Below are 25,960 nucleotides of genomic sequence, written 5' to 3' on the forward strand. Positions count from 1 at the left end.
AATGCTGCCACCTTCACAGAGGCTCTTTCAGCTAAATGAGCCTAAAATTGAACTCGCTCTTAAAAAACAAACCTTCATATATATGCAGCATTAGTCATGTTACTGCTCAACAGACACCACTCGGAGGTCACTTACCAGGTGCGCCCAGGAGAACTTGAACAACATCATCAAAGAGAATTAGAGTCGCTGGCCTCTGAGGGAGAAGGTAGAGACTCACCGAGGCATACACTGCAAAAGAAAGAAAGACAAAACAGGAGAGAAATGAATCAGTCAGCGGCCAGTCTGTCCACCACTCTGTCATACAATACGCCCCTTCATAGGCGCCCAGCACCAGCTGGCAGCTAACAGTAACTGACATTCAGCTCTCTTGAGATGTAACAGTCTGCATCATAAAAGTTATCATTGTAAAGTTCTAACTAAAAAGATGCTGCCCATTAAATTAAAGATGGGGTAAAACTAAAGCTCCACTTGTTTTAAATGAGGCACTTTGTTTAAGGTGCGTTTATTTCAGGACAAGGACAGGGGAGGGCCACAAGGGTGAAGTGGGAGCCTTGACAGCCTAAACGTCAGGAGGAGGAGATGGTGGGACAATTCAGGCACCGAAAAGACGGTGAATGCTTGAATCAAACAGCGGAAAGACCACTGAACTGTGGATTTGATTTAAAGAAGACAGTCATGCCAAGATGAGATTAATGTCATAATATTCAACAGCACAATTAAATGTTTATTTGTGTGTCTCCTCAGAGTAGCTGACGATAATAAAACAACACAAAATATAAAAAGCATACATAACAAGCAACATACAAACAGTACATACACTTACATACTTACATATAGTGCCTTTCCTATATATCCATCTATCTATTATATAGTGCCTTTCATATCTATTTATCCATCTATCTATTATACAATGTCTTTCCTATCTATCTATCTATCTATTATATAGTGTCTTTCCTATCTATTTATCCATCTATCTATTATATAGTGTCTATCTATCTATCTATCTATCTATCTATCTATTATATAGTGTCTTTCCTATCTATACATCCATCTATCTATTATAGGTATAGTGCCTTTCCTATCTATCTGTCCATCTATCTATTATATAGTGCCCTTCATATCTATTTATCCATCTATATATTATATAGTGTCTTTCCTATCTATCTGTCTATCTATCTATCTATAATATAGTGTCTTTCATATCTATCTATTACATAGTGCCTTTCATATCTATCTGTACATCTATTTATTATATAGTGCCTTTCATATCTATCTGTCTATCTATTAAATAGTGCCTTTCATATCTATCTATCTATCTATTATATAGTGCCTTTCATATCTATTTATCTATCTATCTATTATATAGTGCCTTTCATATCTATTATATAGTGTCTTTCATATCTATTTATCTATTATATAGTGCCTTTCATATCTATTTATCTATCTATCTATTATATAGTGCCTTTCCTATCCATCTATTATACAGTGCCTTTCAAATCTATTTATCCATCTATCTATTATATAGTGTCTTGCCTATCTATCTATCTATCTATCTATCTATCTATCTATCTATCTATCTATCTATCACATAGTGCCTTTCATATCTATCCATCTATCTATTATATAGTGCCTTTCCTATCTATCTATTATATAGTGCCTCTCATTTCTATCTATCTATCTATCTATCTATCTATCTATCTATCTATCTATCTATCTATCTATCTATCTATCTATCTATCTATCTATCTATTATATAGTGCCTTTCCTAACTATCTATTATATAGTGCGTTTTATATATATCTATCTATCGTCACACACATGTGCTTGGGAGACAGTTTATGGGCTGAAATAGATGCAATTACCGGCCAAACCAGGGGTTGGCGATGCCCTCTAACTCTTTTTCCTCTATCCCAGCAGAACAACTGAAGAATCCACCCAGTAACATCATTTCCAGTTCCAATCCTCAATCCCACCTTTTCATGACATCACATTCTGCAAAATTTACTATATCTACCACCATCATTTACACTTTTGTCAGTTCCGATTTGAACTCTGTCTGTAAAGACGTCATTTCCTTTGCTTGTGCTACAGTATCTTAGGAATCCCCCCAAAACTTTGACTGTGTTTTTGTCTTTATTTTGCAATATATTATATATATATATATATATATATATATATATATATATAAACTGATCTTTATTTAAACAGGACACCTTTTACAGGTCACAATCCTCCAAAACAAAGACTTCTCTCCACAATAAATCCTCCGTGTCTCCTCCAGGCAAGCTTTATCCACTTCCTTCAGAATCAACTCCCTTGGATGAGGCAGAGTGGCTTCTTTTATGCCAGACCCAGGAGTAGTTCCAGTTTCAAATGACTAAAGCCTGGAAGCACTTCTTAAAGCCCCCTCTGGTGGGACCCACACACCAAGACTACATTTCCTAAGGTGCCCTGTGGGAGTATGAATGGGAGCGCCACCCCAGGGAAGCTGCCACCTACCGTAGTGAGGGATTAAATAGCACCCAGAAACAGCTCTTCCTTGTCCCTCCATTTTTTCCCAGCCAGGGAAGGTACTGAATAAAAATCTGGCTGGGACGCCTGTCCATCCACCTGAGGCCTCCCGGCCGGGCAAGACATATTCCTCATTCCTGTCTAGGATGCCTGTCCATCCTCCTAGGCACTTACAATATATATAGTGACCAAAAGGGCATCTGCACACCCCCGCTAAACAGGAAACTAAAGTCACATGGCACCGACTTTTTGAACTGAAGATCTGCCCCTCCGCCTCATTCATTGGTCAGCAGTCTAGTCATCAATTCAGAGGATGACCTGTCACATTTTGTTTGACTCCGAGGCCCTCACCCCAACCCTCCAACTACGGCAATGGCATCTTAACAGTGAGGCACTCAAAAAGTTAACACCTGTCAAAAAATGGTTCAAAATAAATGACTAAATCCAAAATTTAACACTGTAGGAAGTAATGAATGCAAGTAGGATCTGCACTGGTATCTAGAAGGTTGCCACTTCAAATCCCACTCTTAACCTTACATTGTAGAATGGCTGACCCAGCACTCTGACCTCCATAGCTCAAGTGAAAAGACAATTTTCCATCCATCCATCCATTATCCAACCCGCAATATCCAAACTACAGGGTCATGGGGGGTCTGCTGGAGCCAATCCCAACCAACACAAGGCGCAAGGCAGGAAACAAACCCCGGGCAGGGCGCCAGCCCACCACATGGCACACACACACACACACCAAGCACACACTAGGAACAATTTAGGACCACCAATGCACCTAACCTGCATGTCTTTGGACTGTGGGAGGAAACCCACGCAGACACAGGGAGAACATGCAAACTCCACGCAGGGAGGACCCAGGAAGCGAACCTCAGGTCTCCTTACTGCGAGGAAGCAGCACTACCATTGCGCCACCGTGCCGCCCAGACAATTTCCCCTGAAGGAATAACAAAGTATATAAAAAATGAACTCCTTGTCATTAAAACTCCAAATGGGAGCTCTTGGAAGCACATAAACTTGATAATAAGTGAGCAAACAAACAAATAAATAAACAAACAAACAAACCCTTCATAACAGGATGGGTCTTGTTTGTGGGTTTCTTGGAGGCCACCACCTTCATCCCCATTAGAATTACACTCAATTCATAACAAGGGGATTTCGAACACACCACATTTTGATGGTCACCCCATTTCAGGGCTCCATCATGTTTGTGACAGTTGGCGTCACAGGTGTTTGTGATTCCTCAGGTGGGTTTCATGGCTTCATAAAACACCTCGACTCACTTCTACCCTTTGGGGTCTGTAGCTGCCATTGTTCAACATGAGGACAAGAGCAGTGCCAATGAAAGTTAAAGAAGCCATCGTGAAGCTGAAAAAACAAGAATGAAACCATCTGAGACATCGGGAAAACCTGAGGATGACCAAAATCAATTGTCTGGAATATCATGAAGAAGAAAGGACACACTGGTGGGCTCAGGAATCACAAAGGGACTGCTAGGCCAAGGAAGAGCTTCAACTGAAGAGAAGAAGAAGAATCTCTATGACAGAAGAATCCTCACTATAGTCAAGAAAAAGCCCCCAAACAGGTCAGACACAGTCTTCAGGAGGCCGACGTGGACGTGTCAGAGACAACTATCAGCAGAAGACGTCATGGATAGAAAAACACTGCAAGATGGAAACCACAAGGACAGGATAACCGATTACAGTCTGTGACAAAGGACTTCAGAGAGCCTGCAGAATTCTGGGAAAAGGTCTTGTGGACAGACGGGGCAAAGATGAACCTGATCAGAGTGACGCCAAGAGCAAAGTGTGGAAATGAAAAGGAACTACGCAAGGTCCAGAGCAGACCACCTCATCTGTTAAACATGGCGGCGCTGGGGGTGTGATGGCTTGGGCATGTATGGCTGCCACAGGTCCTGGCACACTTCTCTTCATGGATGATGGAATTGCTGACGACAGCAACACAGTGAATTCTGAGGTGGAGAGAAACATCTGATCTGCTTGAGTTCCACTAAATCCTCCAAACTCGGAGGACGGTGCTTCATCCTACAAGATAATTATCCAAAAATCCACAGGTGTTTGTCAAAGAGAAAAGAATGGAAAATTCCTCAATGGGCATGCCAGTCAAGTCATTGAAATCCAGCCAAGCAGGCCGTCCATATGCTGAAGAGAAAACTTAAGGGGACAAGGAAGATGGCTGCATGAGAGGCTTGGCAGAGCATCACCAGAGAAGGCCCTCAGCACCTGCTGATGTCTGTGAATCGCAGACGTCAAGCAGCCATTGCATGTGACGGATATGCAACAACGTCCTAAGTAGACCTGCCATTGTTGTGGGCCAAACATGATGGTGCCCTGAAACAGAAAAAGTGTTGTGTGACCAAAACATCTGCAAATCTCCTCAAATGAAAGTCCACAATGTGGTCTTTAATCACAATGCCTGAACTGTTTGATTTGTAATTTTAAGAAGGGAAATCAAAGAAACAGGGGTCTTTGTTCCAAACATTATGGGGGGCATGTATATATTTACAGAATTGAAAAGATCCAGAACTGAACACTCTGCCCTTGGCTCTGGAATCTGTTCTTGAGTCAGCACACCCACCATAATCCTGCACTTCCCAAAACAGTGAGTCATGATTCCAGGATGGAATTTCACATCACCCTCTGTGTCAGCATAAATTCTGAGCGCATCGCTGCTCAAAGTTGGTTTAACACTAAAACTGGCACATCACCGTGTACTGAATGGCAATGGTGACAAATGATGTTAATATAAAGGGAAGATGTTAAACATACCAGACAGCCCCTTTTCAGACCCCACGTCTTCCAGCACAGAAATGAGGAGCACTGGGTGTAAAACGGAAACCAACCTAACAGATGGGACGGCTACTTACAGCGGATTCAGAAAGCACTGAGACCCCTTCACTTTCCACTGTAGATGCCACACGGGTTGGACGGGCATCACGGCCAGGAAAAGGGAGCAGACCTGGAAGGAAGGACCGGAAAGGGTGGATGGACAGCCAATTAAGATGTTGAGGGAGGTTTTTTACTCCCCCAACTCGCTAGATGGCAGCAGCCCCAGAGTTCTGTGCACAGTTGGGAATCAACAGGGCATGCTGGGAAGGTCTGTAAAGTCTTACTGTCTACCACACTACTTTGTCGCTTATTCCATGTGTCTGTGGTTCTCTGAGTGAAGAAAAACTTCCTAATGTATATGTGTGAAATTTACCCTTCACAATTTTCCAACTGTGTCCCCGTGTTCTTGATGAACTCATTTTAAAGTCACCATCTCGATCCGCTGCACTAATTCTCTTCACGCTCTTCACTGGACATTTTCTAGTGCTGCTATGTCTTTTTTGTATCCTGAAGATCCAAACTGCACCCAGGACTCCAGATGAGGCCTCACCAGTGTGTTATAAAGCTTGAGCAGAACCTCCTGGGACTTGTATTGCAGGCGCTATATAACATGACATTCTGTTAGCCTTCTTAATGGCTTCTGGACATTGTTTGGCAGTTGATAACGTCGAGTTCACTATGACTCCTAAGTCCTTCTCATAAGGTGGTCTTTCAATTTTTAGACCTCCCATTGTGTATCCAGCCCTCACATTTTAACTTTCTGTGTGACATACTTTACATTTCATTCCATTCCATTTCCATCCATCCATTTTCCAACCCGCCGAATCCGAACACAGGGTCACGGGGGGTCTGCTGGAGCCAATCCCAGCCAACACAGGGCACAAGGCAGGAACCAATCCCGGGCAGGGTGCCAACCCACCGCAGGACACACACAAACACACCCACACACCAAGAACACACTAGGGCCAATTTAGAATCGCCAATCCACCTAACCTGCATGTCTTTGGACTGTGGGAGGAAACCGGAGCGCCCGGAGAAAACCCACGCAGACACGGGGAGAACATGCAAACTCCACGCAGGGAGGACCCGGGAAGCGAACCCAGGTCCCCAGATCACCCAACTGCGAGGCAGCAGCGCTACCCACTGCGCCACCGTGCCGCCCTCCATTCCATTTTCTTTTTCTTAAACTGTAAAGGCTTAGCTCTTTCCTCAGAACTCATCCCCTGTAGCCCTGAATCAGCACAGTCGCTCTTCTCAAGACTTCTTCTAGTGCTGTTATGTCTTTATGGAGACCAAAACTGCACACAGGACTCCAGATGAGGCCTCACAAGTGTGTTATAAAGCTTGAGCAGAACCTCCTGTGACTTGTACTCCACACGTCAAGGCGCTATATAACCTGACATTCTGTTAGCCTTCTTAATGGCTTCTGGACACTGTCTGGCAGTTAATCGAGTCCACTACGACTCCTACTTTTGATTTTCAGACCCCTATTGCGTATTCAAACCTCACATTTTCACGTCCTACGTGTAACTCTTTACATTCACTGACATTAAATTTCATCGTCCACAAATCTGCCCAAGTCTGTTTCCTGTCCACTTCCTACATGTAATGTAAGTAAATGTAAAGTATTACACTTAGGAAGTAGAAATGTTAGGCATCTTTGTGGTCCTCCATGATTGTCCATCATCGGCTTGTTTTGAGTGTTTTTCTTCCTTGTCCTCCTCAGATTTTTTAACTTCTTGAGATTTTTCACTCCTTTTCAGTCATTAATAAGAAACTCATTTCATCAGTTCCTTTAGTTGCTAACATCCCTCTCCCCGGGGCATCTCACTGCAAAAACCAAAATGAGGGTTTCATAAATGTCTGGTGGAACTTATTTCATATCTTAATTCTTATAAAACGTTTTGCTGCTTGTATTAATTCATCTTCTTCCTACGGTACAACATATTTAGAAAAATCGATTCTACTTACAGAAAATAATTTAATACTTTAAAAAAAAAAATCTATGTTGATCTTTCTAAAACAAGTCATTACGATAGCAATTGGCGAGAAGAATTCATAATTCTTTTCAGAATTACAGTATTTACCTGCATTTTTATCACTCTTTAATTTAATATTGTTTTTTTATCAGTATGCTGCTACTGGAGTATGTGAATTTCCCCTTGGGATTATTAAAGTATCTATCTATGTATCTATCTGAGGGGTTCTCTACAGCGCCTCCTTCTCTTGCACAATTTGCCTGAAAAACTCATCAGCACATCGTCATCTCATAACAGGCTTAAGTTTCGAGTTTGGGATTTTGCCATGCAGCCATTTTAGCTCTAGGCCACCCTCAAGAAATGGTGACACACAGACAAACCCATCATCGAGATATCGATATTTTCGGTATGTCGCAGGAGGCTGGAGCCCAGACCCAGCTGTGATTCCTGGAAGGACTGGTTAGGGTGGTGGGGTTCCACGAGGGGGTAACCGCCCTGGATAAGCAGGGCACCACGGGGATGGAGCAAGGAGGCACAAACCCGTGGCGGGGGATCACAGTAATACAAAATATAAAGTAAAAATACATCAAACAAATTAACCTGCACTTTAACTTTGAAATGAATCGTAGCTGGTGTGAGGGAGATGAGAGAGAGGAGGAGGAAGAGGGTTATTGTGTATAACGACTTTCACTCCATACAGATGTTCTTTGTGCAAATTGCGCTGAATTGTAGAGCGATGTACAGATACACCATCTACAGCAAGATGTTCTTGCAGGTCTTTGGAGGTGATCTGTCACCATTCTCACAATCCTGTTCATATGCCGCTCCTGTATTTTTCTTGGCCTGCCAGACCTGCTGGGTTTAACAGCAACTGTGCCTGTGGCCTTCCATTTCCTGATTCCATTCCTTACAGTTGAAACTGACAGTTTAAACCTCTGATAGATAGATAGATAGATAGATAGATAGATAGATAGATAGATAGATAGATAGATAGATAGATAGATAGATAGATAGATAGATAGATAGATAGATAGATAGATAGATAGATAGATAGATACTTTATTAACATGGACGGATGTTTTTCTTTTAGGCTGTCCTCCGTCTTTTATAGATAGATAGATAGATAGATAGATAGATAGATAGATAGATAGATAGATAGATAGATAGATAGATAGATAGATAGATAGATAGATAGATAGATAGATAGATAGATAGATAGATAGATGTGAATGTCACTGTAAATGATAGATAGATAGATAGATAGATAGATAGATAGATAGATAGATAGATAGATAGATAGATAGATAGATAGATAGATAGATAGATAGATACTTTATTAATCCCAATGGGAAATTCACAAGAACTGAGATGGCTTTTTGTAGCCTTCCCCTAAACCAGGAGGCTGAACAATCTCAAGCCTAGTGCATCGCATAATGTACACACGTAATTTCTGTTGTCTAAGTAATCAGACCTCTGGAAGGTGGAAGATGGAAGAAGATGATCCACTGTGGCAACCCCTAACGGGAGCAGCCAAAAGAAGAAGAATGGAATCACTGCTATCTGTTGGCTCATTGGAATCTTCTTCTTTTTTGCGACTTTAACAAGGAGCCTCTCTAATGACAGTTGCTTTTGCCTGAAGATTCGCTACACTTGGACACAAAATTAAAAAAAAAATACTTTACACACTGTAAGGTTTCCAAACTGTTTTGGGATTCCACCCAATGTGACGACACGCGGAAGAGCGTCCCGAAGCAACCGCAAAGCTCCCAAGCGCTGTAGCAGTTCGCCGTAAAAGTGAATCCGAAAAGATCACGGACCTGCTGTAAGAGCCTGCCGTCGATGGGTGATACAAACCTGCTCCTGAACACAACTAAGATCAAGGAGCTCGTTGAGGACTTCAGGAAAAAGAAAACGGACATCAAACCACTCTACATCTGAGGGGACTGTGTGGAGAGAGTGTCAGACTTCCGCTTCCTGGGAGTCCACATCATGGAAGACCTGTCCTGGGGTGTGAACACACCTGAGCTGGCGAAGAAGGCTCAGCAGAGAGTCCACAGGAAAAATAACATTCCCCAAAAACTGCTGGCGTCCTTCTATCACTGCACTATCGAGAGTATCCTGTGCTAACTGCCTCTGCCGTTGGGTTTTCCAGCTGCACAACAGCGTAGAGGAAGACATTTCTGCGGATCGTAAAGACTGCCCAGCAGATCATCGGCTGCTCTTTACCCTCTCTGGATGAACTGCACTGCTCTCGCTGCCTCAGGAAAGCGGAAAACATCTCAAAAGACTCCTCACACCCCACTCATGACATCAGGCAAAAGATAGAGGAGCATCCAAACAAAGACTAAGAGACTGAATGACAGTTTCTACCCTGTCGCTATTAAGGCAATGAATGCCACCTGATCACTACCAATGCAGCAGTGCAGTAGATGACATCTTGTGCAATAATGTTCATGTGCAATTAAGGTCTGGTGTTGAATGTTTGTGTTCTACCTCTTTTCTTCTTATCCTTTCCTACCCTTTTCTAATTATATTTATTTATATTTTGACACAGCAGGGACTGCACCTAATTTCACTGTATTTGTTACAATGACAATAAAAAGATTCTGATTCTGATTAATGCAGGGCACAGTATAACCCAGCCATGACCCTGCCTGACTTCTGTGTCTGTGTACAGCAGGGTGACAGATCCCGCTACAATAAATCACCCTGCTGTTCCTGTTTCATGCTGAATAAAGCTGGTGTTGCTAAAGTACTGAGACTCAGCCTCGTGCTTTGGGGTGCAAGAGAGGGACTCACATGTTACAACACACACACACACACACACACACACACGTGGTCACCATGCTATAGTAAACAGTATATGCTTGTATGGATGTTGACTATACGAGTGAGGCACGCTGACTGTGAATGAGCATGGGAGACGATTACCCACAATCCCGCAGCAAGAGAGAGAGAAGAACCATCAGCTCAGTTGTGATCACGTGAAGCTCGGCAGAGAAAACGTATACGTACTACTCGCATTGCAAGACCTCGCTCGTTTATCAAGGTAAAATTTATTACACATTTTAGCTTGTCTTGCAAAACACTCGCAGAACCAAGTTACTCGCAATCCAAGGTTTTACTGTATTTGAAATTGGAAAAAAAAATCTAATTCTCATTTAGAGGATCTGTGCAAAACATTTTTAAAACCTGGCAAGGATCTAATCAATAACATTTTCGAATAAGTTTTTATTTTGGGGAAAAGGATTCTCTTCCGGGCGGCACGGTGGCGCAGTGGTAGCGCTGCTGCCTCGCAGTAAGGAGACCTGAGGATCGCTTCCCGGGTCCTCCCTGCGTGGAGTTTGCATGTTCTCCCCGTGTCTGTGTGGGTTTCCTCCCACAGTCCAAAGACATGCAGGTTAGGTGGATTGGCGATTCTAAATTGTCCCTGGTGGGTGTGTGGGCTGGCCCCCTGCTGGGGGTTTGTTTCCTGCCTTGCACCCTGGGATTGGCTCCAGCAGACCCCCGTGACACTATAGTTAGGATATAGCGGGTTGGATGGATTCTCTTATCTACTCTTAAATTTTTCTCTGACTGTTAGCCTTCTTCTCTTTCTCATAGGTGAGGGGTTGAATTGAATTTAGTTTTGCTAAGTTTAACTTTCTTGTATGGGATGTTACTTGCTTTTAATAATTTCAATTAAAAATTTAAAAAATTCAATTAAAAAAAAAAAGTTGTGTAATGTGACATTGGCATTTAATATGACATTTAGACAGCACAGTGACACAGTGTTTAGTGTTGCTGCTCAAGCGATCCACAGCTTGTGGTTTCTGTACGTTCTCCCTGAATCTCCCCTTTGGATTTCTCCAACATCCTTAACACAAGCGTTTCAGCCACTAAACTGGCTTATGATGGTGGTCCTCACATTGGCTCTAGGCTTGCCCCCTGACACTCGTGTGTGAGGGACAAGCACCCCGTGATCCTATACTGGGCTCAGTGGGTTGTGAAAATGGATGAATCTTTGGATCTTATAATCAAACAAAGCAACCAGGCTACCGCCAAACCTTTACTAACTATAAAAAAAACTAAAACATATTTATTTAAAAAACTGAGTACTCAACTTTTGTAGAGAGGGTGTCACAGTGGCGCAGCGGTAGAGCTGCTGCCTCGCAGTTAGGAGACGTGGGTTCGCTTCCCTGCGTGGAGTTTGCATGTTTTCCCGGTGTCTGCGTGGGTTTCCTCCCACAGTCCACAGACATGCAGGTTAGGTGCATTGGTGGTCCCTAGTGGGGGTGTGTGTGTGTGTCCTGCAGTGGGCTGGTGCCCTGCCCGGGATTTGTTCCTGCCAGTCGCCCTGTGTTGGCTGGGATTGGCTCCAGCAGACCCCAGTGACCCTGTGTTAGGATATAGCGGGTTGGGAAAATGACTGACTGACTTTTGTAGAACGGACGTTGACTTTTGTCAACACAAAGGGTTGAAGGCGACTAAATCGTAACCTTAGATCTTCAAATGAGTGTCTACTTAGAATTCTAAGAGCTAAACTTAAAAGAAGTGTTGAGGCGACATTCTGCTGTTACGCACCTAAAATCTGGAAATAGCTGACCGATAGAAATTCGCCAGGCTAATACGGTGAAGCACTTTAAAAAACTGATAAAAACACATTACTTTAACATGGCTTTCTCAGAGATTCACTTTAGTTTAATCCTGATACTCTGTATATTCAATTAATTATCATTATTATTCATGGCGGCTCCACAATCCATACTAACCCCTACTCTCTCTTCTGTTCTTTTTCCAGTTTTCTGTGATTTGCGCCACCACCACCTGATCAAAGCACCGTGATGTCCATACATTGATGAATTAAAGACCAGAAGTCCTCATGACCGTCATTATCAAATTCTTCCATGAGAACCCTGAATACCCTGAGGACTGATTGTGAGGTCATTTATGTTGGGTAGAATGCCTAGAAGGGGCCTCGGACCCCCTGCAGATATTTTTTTTTTTCTCCCGTTTTTTTTTTTTTGTTTCTTCTGTCCTCCCTGGCCATCGGACCTTACTTTTATTCTATGTTAATTAGTGTTCCCTAATTTTAATTCTTATTTATTTTGTCATGTAAAGCACTTTGAGCTCCATCATTTATATGAAAATGTGCTATAGAAATAAATGTTGTTGTAAAGGCGACATCCAGGGGCAAAGGGTGATAAAAGCTGTGAATGTCGATAAAACTCCCCGTTACGTTACATAGGTACTTGGAGGACTGTGTTTTGTCTTGGTGGAGTTCTCTCTTCCTCTACTTTCTTTACCATTTTGTATTTTTAATGTGTAGCCTTTGTCAGAATGCCACAGATCTCACAGACTTACCACTGTTTATAAGGTATTGTACTCTATAACTTCTCCCCACCTTCCCTTCTACATTTATAACTTTGTCGAGAGGCTACATAATAATAGGTATTTTGTTGTGTCTGTGCAGAGTTGCGTTTTGTTTCTGTCGTCCCGTTTACTATCATGAATGTGTGTGTAAGTAAATGTCGACCCCGTAAGTCAAATGGGGAAAGATTGGAGATTTCCTGTTTAGTCAACAAATTACATCCGGGACATTCAGTTTTTAAACGGGAGGAACAGAAAAGAAGAGCCACTGTACAGTTCCACTGCTTGCTTTTTCATTATCCGGATCATCATCATGACAACCAATGCGGAGAAACCCTGCAGTTTGGATTCCTATCAGCCATTGCCGAGGACTTACACCGTGAGGTCGTTTTGTATTTTCAGGAAGAAGCAAAATATCACTTCAGCCAATATTCAGTTACTGCCGGACTTTATTAGCTTTGGACTCATTTACCACATATATTTCAACTGCCGTTTATCATTAATTTGTGTTTGTGTTCATTCATTTATTGTTTAGGGGCAAGGGAGGATTTTTGTAAATATTATTATTGTATATTCATGTGTTCATATCAATGATATATATATATTGTGAAAAGGACGCTGTATAGACCTGGCACAGGCTTACACAGAGGCACGTGTAAAAACACAAGAAGACTTTATTTTTCTTCAGCTGGAGGGCACGTCTTCCCCCTGAACCCCCCAGCCACAACACACAGTAACAACACAAACCACAACCCTTCTTCTGGCACCACCACTCCTCCCACGCAACCTTGTCCTCTTCCTCCCGATTCTGGCCCTGAGAGGTGGTTGCTAGTCCTTTTTATAGCCCACCCAGAAGTGCATCAGGTGCTTAATCGCCTGTTCATGATTGCACTTCCATGCAGGGCTGTAGAGTTGTCCAGGTTGGCTCCGGGATCCATGCAACACCCCATGGCGGCCACCCCAGATCCCCACAGGGTTGTGGAGAACTCCATCTCCCATGGAACCCTGCGGGAAACTGAGGCACCATCGTCAGCCAGGGAGGCTGCCACCAAGCGTCCCGGGCGAGGTACTGAGGAGCCCATGGCTGCTCCCCTGGAACATAATTAGAAGGGGCGTCCCGGCTGGACATGGGACCCGGTCGCCTGCCACAATATATATAATCATTCACTGGTGTCTTTGGGATAGTGGTGAATTGTGTGCAGATATATAGTACTTTATAATATGTATTAGTGAAACAGGACAGAGAGGAGGGCCCCGCCCAGCTGTCTACTCCTGACATCACTCTTACCCACCAATGCCAGCAGCCTCTGTCTCGGAATTAGAGCAAATATATCACTTCTGCAAGCGAACTATGATTCTTAACGCAATGAGAGAAGTCGCAAATTCAAACGGAATGTTCAAGCAAATTTTAGAAAATAAAAGATCTATAGGGTGGTCCAGATCTAATTATGCAATTATGAAATTTTCATTACGCTCTAACATATTAAGTTTATTACATAGAGAATTCACAAAAAATGATTTTTGTTGCCGATAAGATGGCAGCACCTGCCCTGCATTCGTTTATTGCAAGATATTTCGAACAATTCTTTTGTCTTGCATCATTTTCCTGAATTGCATAAAAAGTTGCATAGTTAGATCTGGACCACCCTATACATCCGTTAAGTAGTTCTCTCGTCCGCTAACTAAGCGGAGTTAAGGTTACGTCCCGAGGCAGACGCGCGAGTGAGGAAGGCCCGTCCCCTCACTCCCTCGGATTTGTGATAATAAATCGGTACCGCGAGCAAACTGCGATACTTAGTGTAAATGAGAAAGTCGCAAAATCAACCGGAATGTTCAAGCAAATTATAGAAAAAAACCCAATCGAAATCTGTGTAGTAGTTCTCTTGTGAAAAGCGGACAGACATACAAACATGTCTAAAAAACTATAAGGAATTTCACACTTGGACCACGAAATTTTTAAAACAGTTTCTTAGTGAGTACCTATGGGCCAAGGGTCACCTACATTCCAAATTTCAAGTTCCAAGTCCTCACGGTTCGGGATTCGGGATGAGTGGGTCAGTGGTGTTTGGCTTTTATATATATATATATATATATATATATATATATATATATATATATATATATATATATATATAGTATTGTGTATTTGTCGTCCCTCGTGTGTGTATATATAGATTAATTCACTGTCAATATATTTGCACTTGATTTTACATTGATGACTTGTAGTGCCTGTTATTTCGTTGTTTGGGGGAAAAAGGACTACCTGTAAGGAGTATGGCTTGTTATTGTCTTGAGAAGCCTCAGGTTAGCCAAGGCAATAGTCTTGGTAGTGTAGTTGTCGGTCTAGGTAAAGAGGTCGGCCGTTACAACCTCAGGCAGTTAGGTGTAATAAAAGACAAGCAGGAGTTAAGTTACACTTTAAATAATTTATTATTGATAATATTCATAAATAATAACAGTATGCAAAGTACATTTGAATATTAGCAACCATAAAACCTGATAAATGCTGATGTGTAGTTTCAGGCGGCACACAGACTTGTTGGTTACTTAAAATGTCTCTAATTAAGTCCTCATTTTTGGTCAGCTTTCCTCAGAACAGGCTGCATGCCTGTCTCAATATGGCTGCCAAGTTGTGCTTCTCAGTGGGGTCTGTTTCAGTTCATGATGTGTGAGATGCTCCTTCATTAGTTGGTAACACCCTACTGCCAATTGGGCGTCGTGGTACTCAAAGGCTTCTGATACAAGCCAGTTCCAAACAGCCATACTTCAGACCAATGGTGGGCCAGAATACCTTCACACCTTTTCCCCCAAAACCATTTGTTAAGGTGAAGCTTGCCAGCTAGATGGTTGGCGTCCATACGGGGGATGACTGAGAGAGTCCTGCTGAGAATCACTTGCCAAACTGGTTTGAGGTGCTTCCCCCAATCCTGTTGTAAAATTACAAAGAGACTCAGTCCTAAAAGGGAAGGGGGGGGTACTTCACCATACAAATAAAGACATACAAAATATTTATAAACTTATATGCAAAATTTCACACCACAACTGACTGTTAGACTCATTGACTTGATGCCGAATCCCTGCGTGAGTAGCATAGAGTAAACAACGTCAAGAATGGCAGCAACATCTGGCGAGAGAGCAAAGAGCGATGTGAATGTGCAACGCAAAATACTTTGTGCGTATTACTTACTTATTTTTATTTTTGCGTATTACTGCTGAATCAGACTCTCACTTATCGAACTCCAATTTTGATGCAAGTGATCTGGAGATCTGAGAAAACGAAAGTCAGGTACCTGCATCAGAGGATCGGTTTCCCAGCTGGCAACGTTTGCCTGGAAGGACTATACAGACACTAATCAAACTCTGATTTTGATGCGAACGATCTGGAAATTGAAAATGAAAGTCAGGTACCTGCATCAGCTGATCGGTCCCCAGCTGATCAAAGTGCTGAACTCTGTCGTGTGGCTGAGGCACCTACGGTAATGTTCGCTCTGAGAGGACCACACAGACACTCGTCGAACTCTGATTTTGATGCAAACGATCTGGTAATCGAAAATGAAAGTCAGGTACCTGCATCAGCTGATCGGTCCCCAGCTGATCATAGTGCTGAACTTGCTCATGTAGCTGATGTGCCTACGGTAACGTAAACCTGGGAGGACTACACAGACACTTATCGAACTCTGATTTTGATGCGAACGATCTAGAAATCGAAAATGAAAGTCCGGTACCTGGATCATCTGATCGGTCCCCAGCTGATCGTAGTGCTGAACTCACTCGTGTAACTGACGCACCTACAGTAATGGGAGGACTACACAGACGTGGGGGCAAGATGGCTACTGGATTTCACCAAACGCACGGTGTGCTGGTGGACACTACAGATTACCGGTCACTCAACTAATTCAAGCTGTTCTTTTCTTTTTTTTCAGCTTACGATGAGACAATCAGGTGAGTAATAAGTATGTGCATTTAGACACATAAATAAGTAAATAAGTATTTTATGCTGATTTAAGTGTAAACCATTGCTTTTTAGGAAACTGAGTATTTTGGAAAAATATTCAGCCCTGGGACACAAGGAAAAAAAAATAATAATTAGCCCTAAAAGGGTAAATAGAATGGTTTTTATATCTGAATTTCTAAATATAATAAATTCTAGTTGTTTTCAAACGATTCAGCTACAGTATATCTTTAAAAATGTTAAATGGTTTGAATATGAGTTCTTTAATTTGGAATCCGTAGTTTATTTATAGTGAGATAAGATCCGCGGATTTGGAATATTTGGACTACAAAGCCATAAACACGCAGGCCTAATTTGAGGCCTAAATACATTCAAGTTAAAAGTGGCAAAATGCAATTGTAAACTCGCGAGGTGTCCAAATGTCAAAAGTCACTCAACAGCAAGAAGAAATGTAAAAAGGTACGCTTACCGAGCTGAACAGGAATTTCCTGGAAAATATTCTCAGGAAATCATAAATATACTTTGACTCAGGGAAAATCCTCTTATTTGGATTCTCAGCATTTATACAGATGGCAATCATTAATTCTGTCTTTATGTCGACAAGGTAGTAATGCACCCTGCTTAGTTTGTAAAGCAAGAACGTGTGAAATGGCCGTACGGCAGCTGTCCACACACGAAGAGAGAGAGGCTCACGCTGGGCCGTGCGGGACAATAAATGAACATATAGAGGAGAAAGCAAAGCCATTTCACTACAACTCGTCCATTAAAAACATCCGGGTGGCTCAGAGTCTGGGAAGGGATTTAAAGAAAAGATCTCCAAATAACTGGACGTTAACCATTCCACACTCCTGAAGATCATCAACAATTGGAGAAGATTTCACACAACTGGCAGCTTGTCCAGGCCAGCAAGTTCACCCTGAGATCAGAACACTAGGTGGGTAAAGAAGTCTCTTAAGAAGCCCAGAGTTTCATCATGGGCCCTACAAGTAACTCTTGAGGCACAAATCTACCATTAGGAAGAGGCCACACAAAGTAGATTTACATGGGAGGAAACAGACAGGACGTCACGGCACAAGACCAGGAGATCTGGAACAATGTGTTCTGGGCAAATGAGGCCAAGGCAAGAGTTATCTGTGCACAGTACTAGAAGACATCTTATGTGAAAACCAAAGTCAGCATTTGACCAGAAGAACCTGATAGAAACCGTCAAGCAGGGCGCTGAAAGTGCTCTGATCTGGGGCTGCTTTGCTGAATCAGGGCCTGGGCAGCACAACATCCTAGAATCCACTAGGAATTCTTCATTGTACCAGAGGGAGCTTGAGGATAATGTGAGACCACCTGTGAGAAGAGTCAAAACTCAACTGAAAGTGGACCTTGCAACATCATGATGATGATGATGATAAATATACCAGTAAATCCACCAAGGGATGGATGAAAAGAAAGAAATGGAGGGATTTGGAATGTTCAAGTCAAAGCTTGGGCCTGAATCCCATCAAGATGCTGTAGGGATGGACTGATGGCTCATTCACAGCATGGAAAAATAAAGAAATTTGTTAAGGAGCTCCCGTGTCATGCAAATGCACTGATCACAGTTGAAAGTAACAATCCTGTCATTAAATAAAAACAAAGCAAATGTGACACTAAAAAAAAGGGGGAGTTAACTTTGTGTTCATTTGTGAGATGATCGATTATAAGCAGTCCACAGCAATCAGGACACTTTGTTAATTCTGTCATTGATTCTAATTAGGGGTTCGTAGACGATCTATTTAGACCAGTGGCTCCCTCAATACGCTAGATGGCAGCATCCCAGGGCTAGGATTCCAACATGGACACAAGCAGGGCATGCTGGGACTTGTAGTCCCATGGGGCAGCTCAGCATCACAGAATCCATTAGGAATTCTTCATTGTAACAGAGGGGGCTTGAGGATAACAATAATAATAATAATAATAATAATAAAAATACATTTTATTTATTTGTAGGCACCTTTCTAAACACTCAAGGACACCGAACAATAGACAAAACACAGATTATAAACAAAAGTAAAATACAGAAGTTAAAATCAGACAGAGCAATTGTAATCACAGAGAAAAAAGCAGTCTTAAACAAATGAGTTTTAAGTTTAGATTTGAAAAGTGAATATGATTCAGTATTTCTAAGCTCAGGTGGTATTGAGTTCCAAAGCTGGGCAGCACAGCAACTGAATGCTCTGCTCCCCATAGTGGTAAGACGGACAAATAGGACAATCAAGTGGATGGAGGAAGAGGATCTGAAGGTGCGGGAGGGAATGGCAACATGGAGGAGGTTAGACAGACATGGAGGGGCAAGGTTATGGATAGCCTTAAAAGTTAGTAGGAGAATTTTGAATTTAATGCATATGAATGTGAGACCACCTGTCAGAAGATTGAAATTCAACTGAAAGTGGACCTTGCAATGTAACAATGGTGATAAATATACCAGTAAATCCACCACGGAATGGCTGAAAAGAAAGATTTTTTTATTGTGAAACAAACAATAATTAAGACAAAAAATGGAGAAATCCTGAGTATGCATAAGTATTCACCCCCCAAAATCAATACTTTGCAAAGCCCCCCTTTTGCTGCCAGTCTCCTTTTGAATGTCTCTATTAGCTTAGCACAACTCACCACTGGGATTTTCCTCAAAGCCAAACTGCTCCAGCTTCTTCAAGATTGATGGGTCGTGTTGGCACACAGCAATCGTCATGCCCTGCCACAGAATTCTCAATAGGCCATTCCAAGACAGGTAAACGGACCCCTTTAAACACTTTTTTTTTAAGCATTTTTAAAAGTCTTCATTTTCAGGGGTTGAAAATGGCCGGGTAGTGTAGACGAAAGGCAAAAATGTTGTCAAATGTATGCGTTTTTAAATAAAAACACGTGTGAACAAGACTTTAGTAAAATACTAAGTCCTTGTGAAAAGCTACCAGAACACGGTGCTGCTGCTCTTATCTAGCTTTTGTTTTTTATCGGTAGCCCTGAAACAAATGCTAAACATCCAGAGTTAGCAGCAGATTCTATGTGTCAAAGCACAGGAAGAAGATAAAAATAAACTCAGCAACTGCTGGCAGTCTTAAAAGTGGAGTGGCTATGAAGAACAAAAGGGTGGCATTGTTTGCCTTTTCGGGATTAATGTGGGCAGGGGCTGACAGGTTCACAAACGAATGGCTAACATGGCTGGAATTTGCCATCAATCAGCCCTAAACTGGTCGAAGCTGGCTTGACTGTGTTACCATTAATGTCGTGGCTCTAATTCACCCCAATATACTGAGATGGATTAAGCAGGTTTGATAACATTATGTATTATGGCCGAGTGCAGGAGTGGCAGGTCATGGAAGCAGAGACTAGTTGGGACACCAAATGGGTCGTCCCGCTTCATAAGGAAGTCCGACAGAAAATCACACCTTTTGGCTTTTTGGCAAAATAAACGAAAAAAAGAAAGCCAGCACATTAAGGCGTTGCATAACCTGACATTCTGAACACCGTCTGGAAGTTGATAGTGATGAGTTCATGACGACTCCTAAATACTTTTCATAAGGGGTACTTTCACTTTTCAGACGTACCACTGTGTCTTCAGACCTCACATTACTTTACATTTACTGACATTAAATTTCTTCGTCCACAAATCTGTCCATGTGTCTCTGTGATGATAGATACAGTTAGGTCCATAAATATTTGGACAGAGACAACTTTTTTCTAATTTTGGTTCTGTACATTACCACAATGAATTTTAAATGAAACAACTCAGATGCAGTTGAAGTGCAGACTTTCAGCTTTAATTCAGTGGGGTGAACAAAACGATTGCATAAAAATGTAAGGCAACTAAAGCATTTTTTGAACACAATCCCTTCATTTCAGGGGCTCAAAAGTAATTGGACAAATGAAATAACTGGAAATCAAATGTTCATTTCTAATACTTGGTTGAAAACCCTTTGCTGACAATGACAGCCTGAATTCTTGAACTCATGGACATCACCAGATGTTGGGTTTCCTCCTTTTTAATGCTCTGCCAGGCCTTTACTTTCAGTTGCTGTTTGTTTGTGGGCCTTTCTGTCTGAAGTTTAGTCTTCAACAAGTGAAATGCCTGCTCAGTTGGGTTAAGATCAGGTGACTGACTTGGCCATTCAAGAATTTTCCACTTCTTTGCTTTAATAAACTCCTGGGTTGCTTTGGCTGTATGTTTTGGGTCATTGTCCATCTGTATCATGAATCAATTTGACTGCTGTATTTAGCTGGATTTGAGCAGACAGTATGTCTCTGAACACCTCAGAATCCTTTCAGCTGCTTCTGTCCTGTGTCACATCATCAATAAACACTAGTGTCCCAGTGCCACTAGCAGCCATCACACTGCCTCCCTCCACCGTGTTTTACAGATGATGTGCTATACTTTGGATAATGAGCTGTTCCACACCTTCTCCATACTTTTTTCTTGCCATCATTCTGGTAGAGGTTGATCTTGGTGTCATCTGTCCAAAGAATGTTTTTCCAGAACTGTATTGGCTTTTTTAGATGTTCTTTAGCAAAGTCCAATCTAGCCTTTGTATTCTTGAGGCTTATGAGTGGCTGGCACCTTGCAGTGCACCCTCTGTATTTACTTTCATGCAATCTTCTCTTTATGGTAGACTTGGATATCGATACGCCCGCCTACCCCCTGGAGAGTGTTGTTCACTTGGTTGGCTGTTGTGAAGGGGTTTCTCTTCACCATGGAAATGATTCTGCGATCATCCACCACTGTTGTCTTCCGTGGACGTCCAGGTCTTTTTGCGTTGCTGACTTCACCAGTGCTTGCTTTCTTTCTCAGGATGTACCAAACTGTAGATTTTGCCACTCGTAATATTGTAGCAATTTCTCGGATGGGTTTTTTCTGTTTTCACAGCTTAAGGATGGCTTCTTTCACCTGCATGGAGAGCTCCTTTGACCGCATGTTGTCTGTTCACAGCAAAATCTTCCACATGCAAGCACCACACTTCAAATCAACTCCAGGCCTTTTATCTGCTTAATTGATAAGGACATAACGATGGACTTGATCACACCTGCCCATGAAATAGCCTTTGAGTCAATTGTCCAATTACTTTTGAGCCCCTGAAATGAAGGGATTGTGTTCAAAAAATGCTTTAGTTGCCTCACATTTTTATGCAATCGTTTTGTTCACCCCACTGAATTAAAGCTCAAAGTCTGCACTTCAACTGCATCAGAGTTGTTTCATTTAAAATTCATTGTGGTAATGTACAGAACCAAAATTAGAAAAAAGTGGTCTCTGTCCAAATATTTATGGACCTAACTGTAGATAGATTCAATGGATGGAAGATTGCCAATCCACATAGCTTGGTATCATCTGCAAACTGAACCAGCTTGTTACTTCTATTCCTATCCAAATCATGTGCATACAGGGTGAGCCAAAAACAAGTACCACATTTCAAACGTTTATTCTACAAAAACACTACAAGATAAAATAGAATTCATTACGACACAAGAAAGGGGATATAAAATAGTTTTTTTTCCACTGTGTTTTAAAAAGGATGTCTTCAAGGTGGTGGCCATCATTAGCGATATACTCTTGGAGACGATTTCTTAACGTTTGCACGACTCATTCGGCCATTTCGAGGGGAATGGCAGCGATTTTGTGGCGAATGGTGTCCTTGAAGGCTTCAAGGTTTTGAGGTTGGTGTGTAGATACCTTCCACTTGAGATAGAAATCGCACAGAGCGAGATCAGGCGAACATGAAGGCTAGTTTTTATATTTTGTGGAATGAAAATTTGATCACAAAAAATTGGCCATTTTCTGCCAATGCTTATATAACCACCTGCCCAGATGATTCCAATACTCTCCCTATACTTCATATACGAGGAAGTAAAAAAGATGGGAAAAAGCATAAATATACATAGAAACCAAATCATTACTGTAAAAAAAAAAATAGTAATATAAAGCAAAAAATGTTCAAAGAACAAAAGAATACTTGCCTACACAAAGGAGAGTTAAAGCAAAGTTCCAACACATGAATCTGAAGGCAAATCCAAAGACAGAAACAAACAAATTAAAAAAACTAGCAAATCCAAAAAGAAAAAGCGACCCACTGCTGAAATCCTCAGTCTGACTGCATAAATAACCAGAGGGAGGGCCCATCAGTAGTGACATCATGGTGGCTCCGCCTCTTGGGGCTCCACCCACAGAACAAAGGGAATGGATGCACATTTAAAGACACAGTGCATTCATGTGAAATCATAAATAAACATACAGTAATGGAAACTACATCAAGATAAGAAAAAGAATAATTCAAATTTAACAAGAAACACAACACAGCAATGAATAAACAAACATAAGCCTTGGGGGAACCGTAACTGTAACACCACTTTTTTAAAAAACAAGTAAAACAACATCCCTGTGTCTCCCCAGCCCTGTCAAGAGAGGTGAATCTACAGTAAACAAAGGTGCAGGGTGGCATTTTTAGAAGACACATTTGTTTTTTTTGGATAATTCCATTGCCTTCTGAGCCTCGATGTGCCAAGTAAAAGCCTGCAGTAAAAACACTAGGAACCCATTTTGCCTTCTTTCTGCAATGACACACGTCAGAATGTATTTGAGCTCCTCTACTTATTGCAATGTCAGCACTCAGTGGGCTCCCTGATTGGCTTCTCCCAGGAGAGATGACTCAGTTTAAATCGAAAATTAACCTTACATGGCAGTCTGCTGTCTGCACCATGACATCCGTCACAAGACACTCGCAGATGAGCTTCTTTGTGCAGCCCAAATTTCAAATCAGCCAAAAATGTCGCACAGGGTTAGTCTAAACCGTCAGAAGAGGCAGTATAGTACAAACATAATTGTGTCTGTTATATTTTATGGTAAAAATGAATATATGATTAAAAATTTTGCATTAAATAAGGCTAAATTGAGTAAATTAAATCTGGAAGTCGAGCACCTACTTTGTTTTCTTTGTTTAGCTATGAAAAAAGCAAGAAAAAGAATTAGCTAAACGTCTGTCATGAAAAGGATGAACAAAGGCATATATTTGGGAGTTGTCCGTGTTTAAATTAACACTAAGAACACTCAAATCGAGCGGTGCTGTCGACCAAGGACAATGAAGCAAGTCAAAATGAAATGTTGGGGTGCCACCCATACCCCCCATTTATTGAAATGATAAAAATAAAAGGTGCATGATGGGCAGTAGAAGGAAGAAAAGGCAAAGTCAGCCATTAGACAGAGAAACAAGGCTCTGTAGAGCGGTCAGGTCACTGGCAGACAGCGTGCAGAAGCCATTAAGAAGGCTAACAGAATGTCAGGTTATATAGCGCCTTGATGTTTGGAGGTCATGCTCACACTTTAAAACACACTGGTGAGGCCTAATCTACATAGAAATGATTTTAATAATAGATAGATAGATAGATAGATAGATAGATAGATAGATAGATAGATAGATAGATAGATAGATAGATAGATAGATAGATAGATAGATAGATAGATAGATAGATAGATAGATAGATAGATAGATAGATAGATAGATTCTATTATATAGTGCCTTTCACATCTATATAAGGGCAACATGGTACTGCAGTAAGGAGACCTGGTCCTCTCTGTGTGGAGTTTGCATGCTCTCCCCGTGTCTGCGTGGGTTTCCTCCTAAAGACATGCATGTGAGTGTGTGTGTGTGTGTTTGTTTGTTCCTATATTTAGCATTAACCCCAATGAATGTTTTTTTGGATCCTCTTATGGATCATTAAAACTAAAATTGCAAGTCTTTTAAGGGTAAATTCACACTGCAGTCACACTGACTGTTCTAATTTTACATTACCTTAATATTTAGCGGCTAAACAGAATCTATTTTAATAATGCGCCTTACAAAGGAGATCAACATAGTTGAATAACCTAGTTGAATCAGTCTAGGGACAGGTTGCAAAAATTGATTACCACAAGTGAAGAGCTAAAAAAGCTAGCATAACAAAAAAATTATCAAATTAACATTATGACATCTATGATGGACTGGCGCCCTGTACAGGGTTTCTTCCTGCCTTGTACTCTGTGCTACCTGAGAAAGGCTCCAGTATCCTCCACAATCCTGATCTGGCTTAAGTAGGGTAAAAAAGCAAGACATGTGTCCACCTATCATATAGCACCTTTCACATTATCTATCTATCTATCTATCTATCTATCTATCTATCTATCTATCTATCTATCTATCTATCTATCTATCTATCTATCTATCTATCTATCTATCTATCTAATCATATAGTGCCTTTCCTATCTATCTATCTATCTATCTATCTAATCATATAGTGCCTTTCCTATCTATCTATAGATAGATGTGAAAGGCACTATCTATCTATCTATCTATCTATCTATCTATCTATCTATCTATCTATCTATCTATCTATCTATCATATAGTGGCTTTCACATCTATCTATTATATAGCACCTTTCATATTTACAGGTATTTATCTGTTATATAGTGCCTTTCCTATTTATCTATCTATTATATAGTGCCTTTCCTATCTATCTATCTATAGTGCCTTTCATATTTATCTATCTATGACAATCAAACATAAGTTTCAGTAAACAGAGATGGACGTCAAACTGTGATGGGACCTCCACCTGACGTAGAAGTGCAGCCTTCCTGTGTAAAATGTTGGGGCACCAGATGCACTCCCAGGTCTGGCATAAAAGAAGCCCCTCTACTTTGCCCAGGGTGAGTTGGGAGTTTGGAGAAGAGGAGGACAAACATCGCCTGGGAAGGAGTGAAGGAAGAGTGAGTGTTGGAAAGACGTATTCGGGAAGGAAAAGCCTATGAAAAGGTATTTGTGAAGAAATAGAAATCTGAAATGCTAAAGTGGTCACAAAAACAAAATACAGAAATGTAAATGCGTGTTGAATCAGAAATACACTCCGAGGTACAATAAAGTTAAGTGAGATTCATTCTAGAGAGAGAAGTGTAATTTGAGATGTGCCAGGAGCAGATGCACATATCTAAAGTCCCCCTGGATTTCAGAAGCCCGTTGCTCCAAGATGGCACATTTATAAGCCTGTGGCACAATCAGCAACTTTGCTGCAAGCAAAGCCAAACTTCCAGTAAAATTCCTCCTCTGTCCACAGTGAGTGATAAACATTAAACATCTTCCATTAAATAGTAATGTACGTGCTGTATCGTTTTTTTCATGACATTAGACAGTGTGACGATAATCCAAAGGGTAAAATCACATCTCGGCACCAAAAAGCAGTGCTTAGTTCACTTCATTTCTAAGGGTATCAGAATGTATTTATTATATGGTGACATCAAACTCATAAATAAATGACAATTTCATAT

General features: G+C 41.4%; 1 protein-coding gene and 1 long non-coding RNA gene across 2 annotated transcripts in view; one reads left to right on the forward strand and one right to left on the reverse strand.

The window, feature by feature from the left end:
- Positions 1-25,960, forward strand: part of LOC127530168 (uncharacterized) — a 556,902-nt gene that overhangs the window by 393,543 nt on the left and 137,399 nt on the right. The window lies entirely within an intron of this gene.
- fam171a2a (family with sequence similarity 171 member A2a) overlaps positions 1-25,960 on the reverse strand; it is a 109,794-nt gene that overhangs the window by 32,474 nt on the left and 51,360 nt on the right. The window contains exon 3 of the mRNA XM_028818589.2: positions 136-228. Coding sequence (XP_028674422.1) covers positions 136-228 — 93 coding nt within the window. The remainder of the gene's footprint in view (positions 1-135; positions 229-25,960) is intronic.

Source organism: Erpetoichthys calabaricus, chromosome 14 (assembly GCF_900747795.2).
Source record: "Erpetoichthys calabaricus chromosome 14, fErpCal1.3, whole genome shotgun sequence".
Lineage (NCBI taxonomy): Eukaryota > Metazoa > Chordata > Cladistia > Polypteriformes > Polypteridae > Erpetoichthys > Erpetoichthys calabaricus.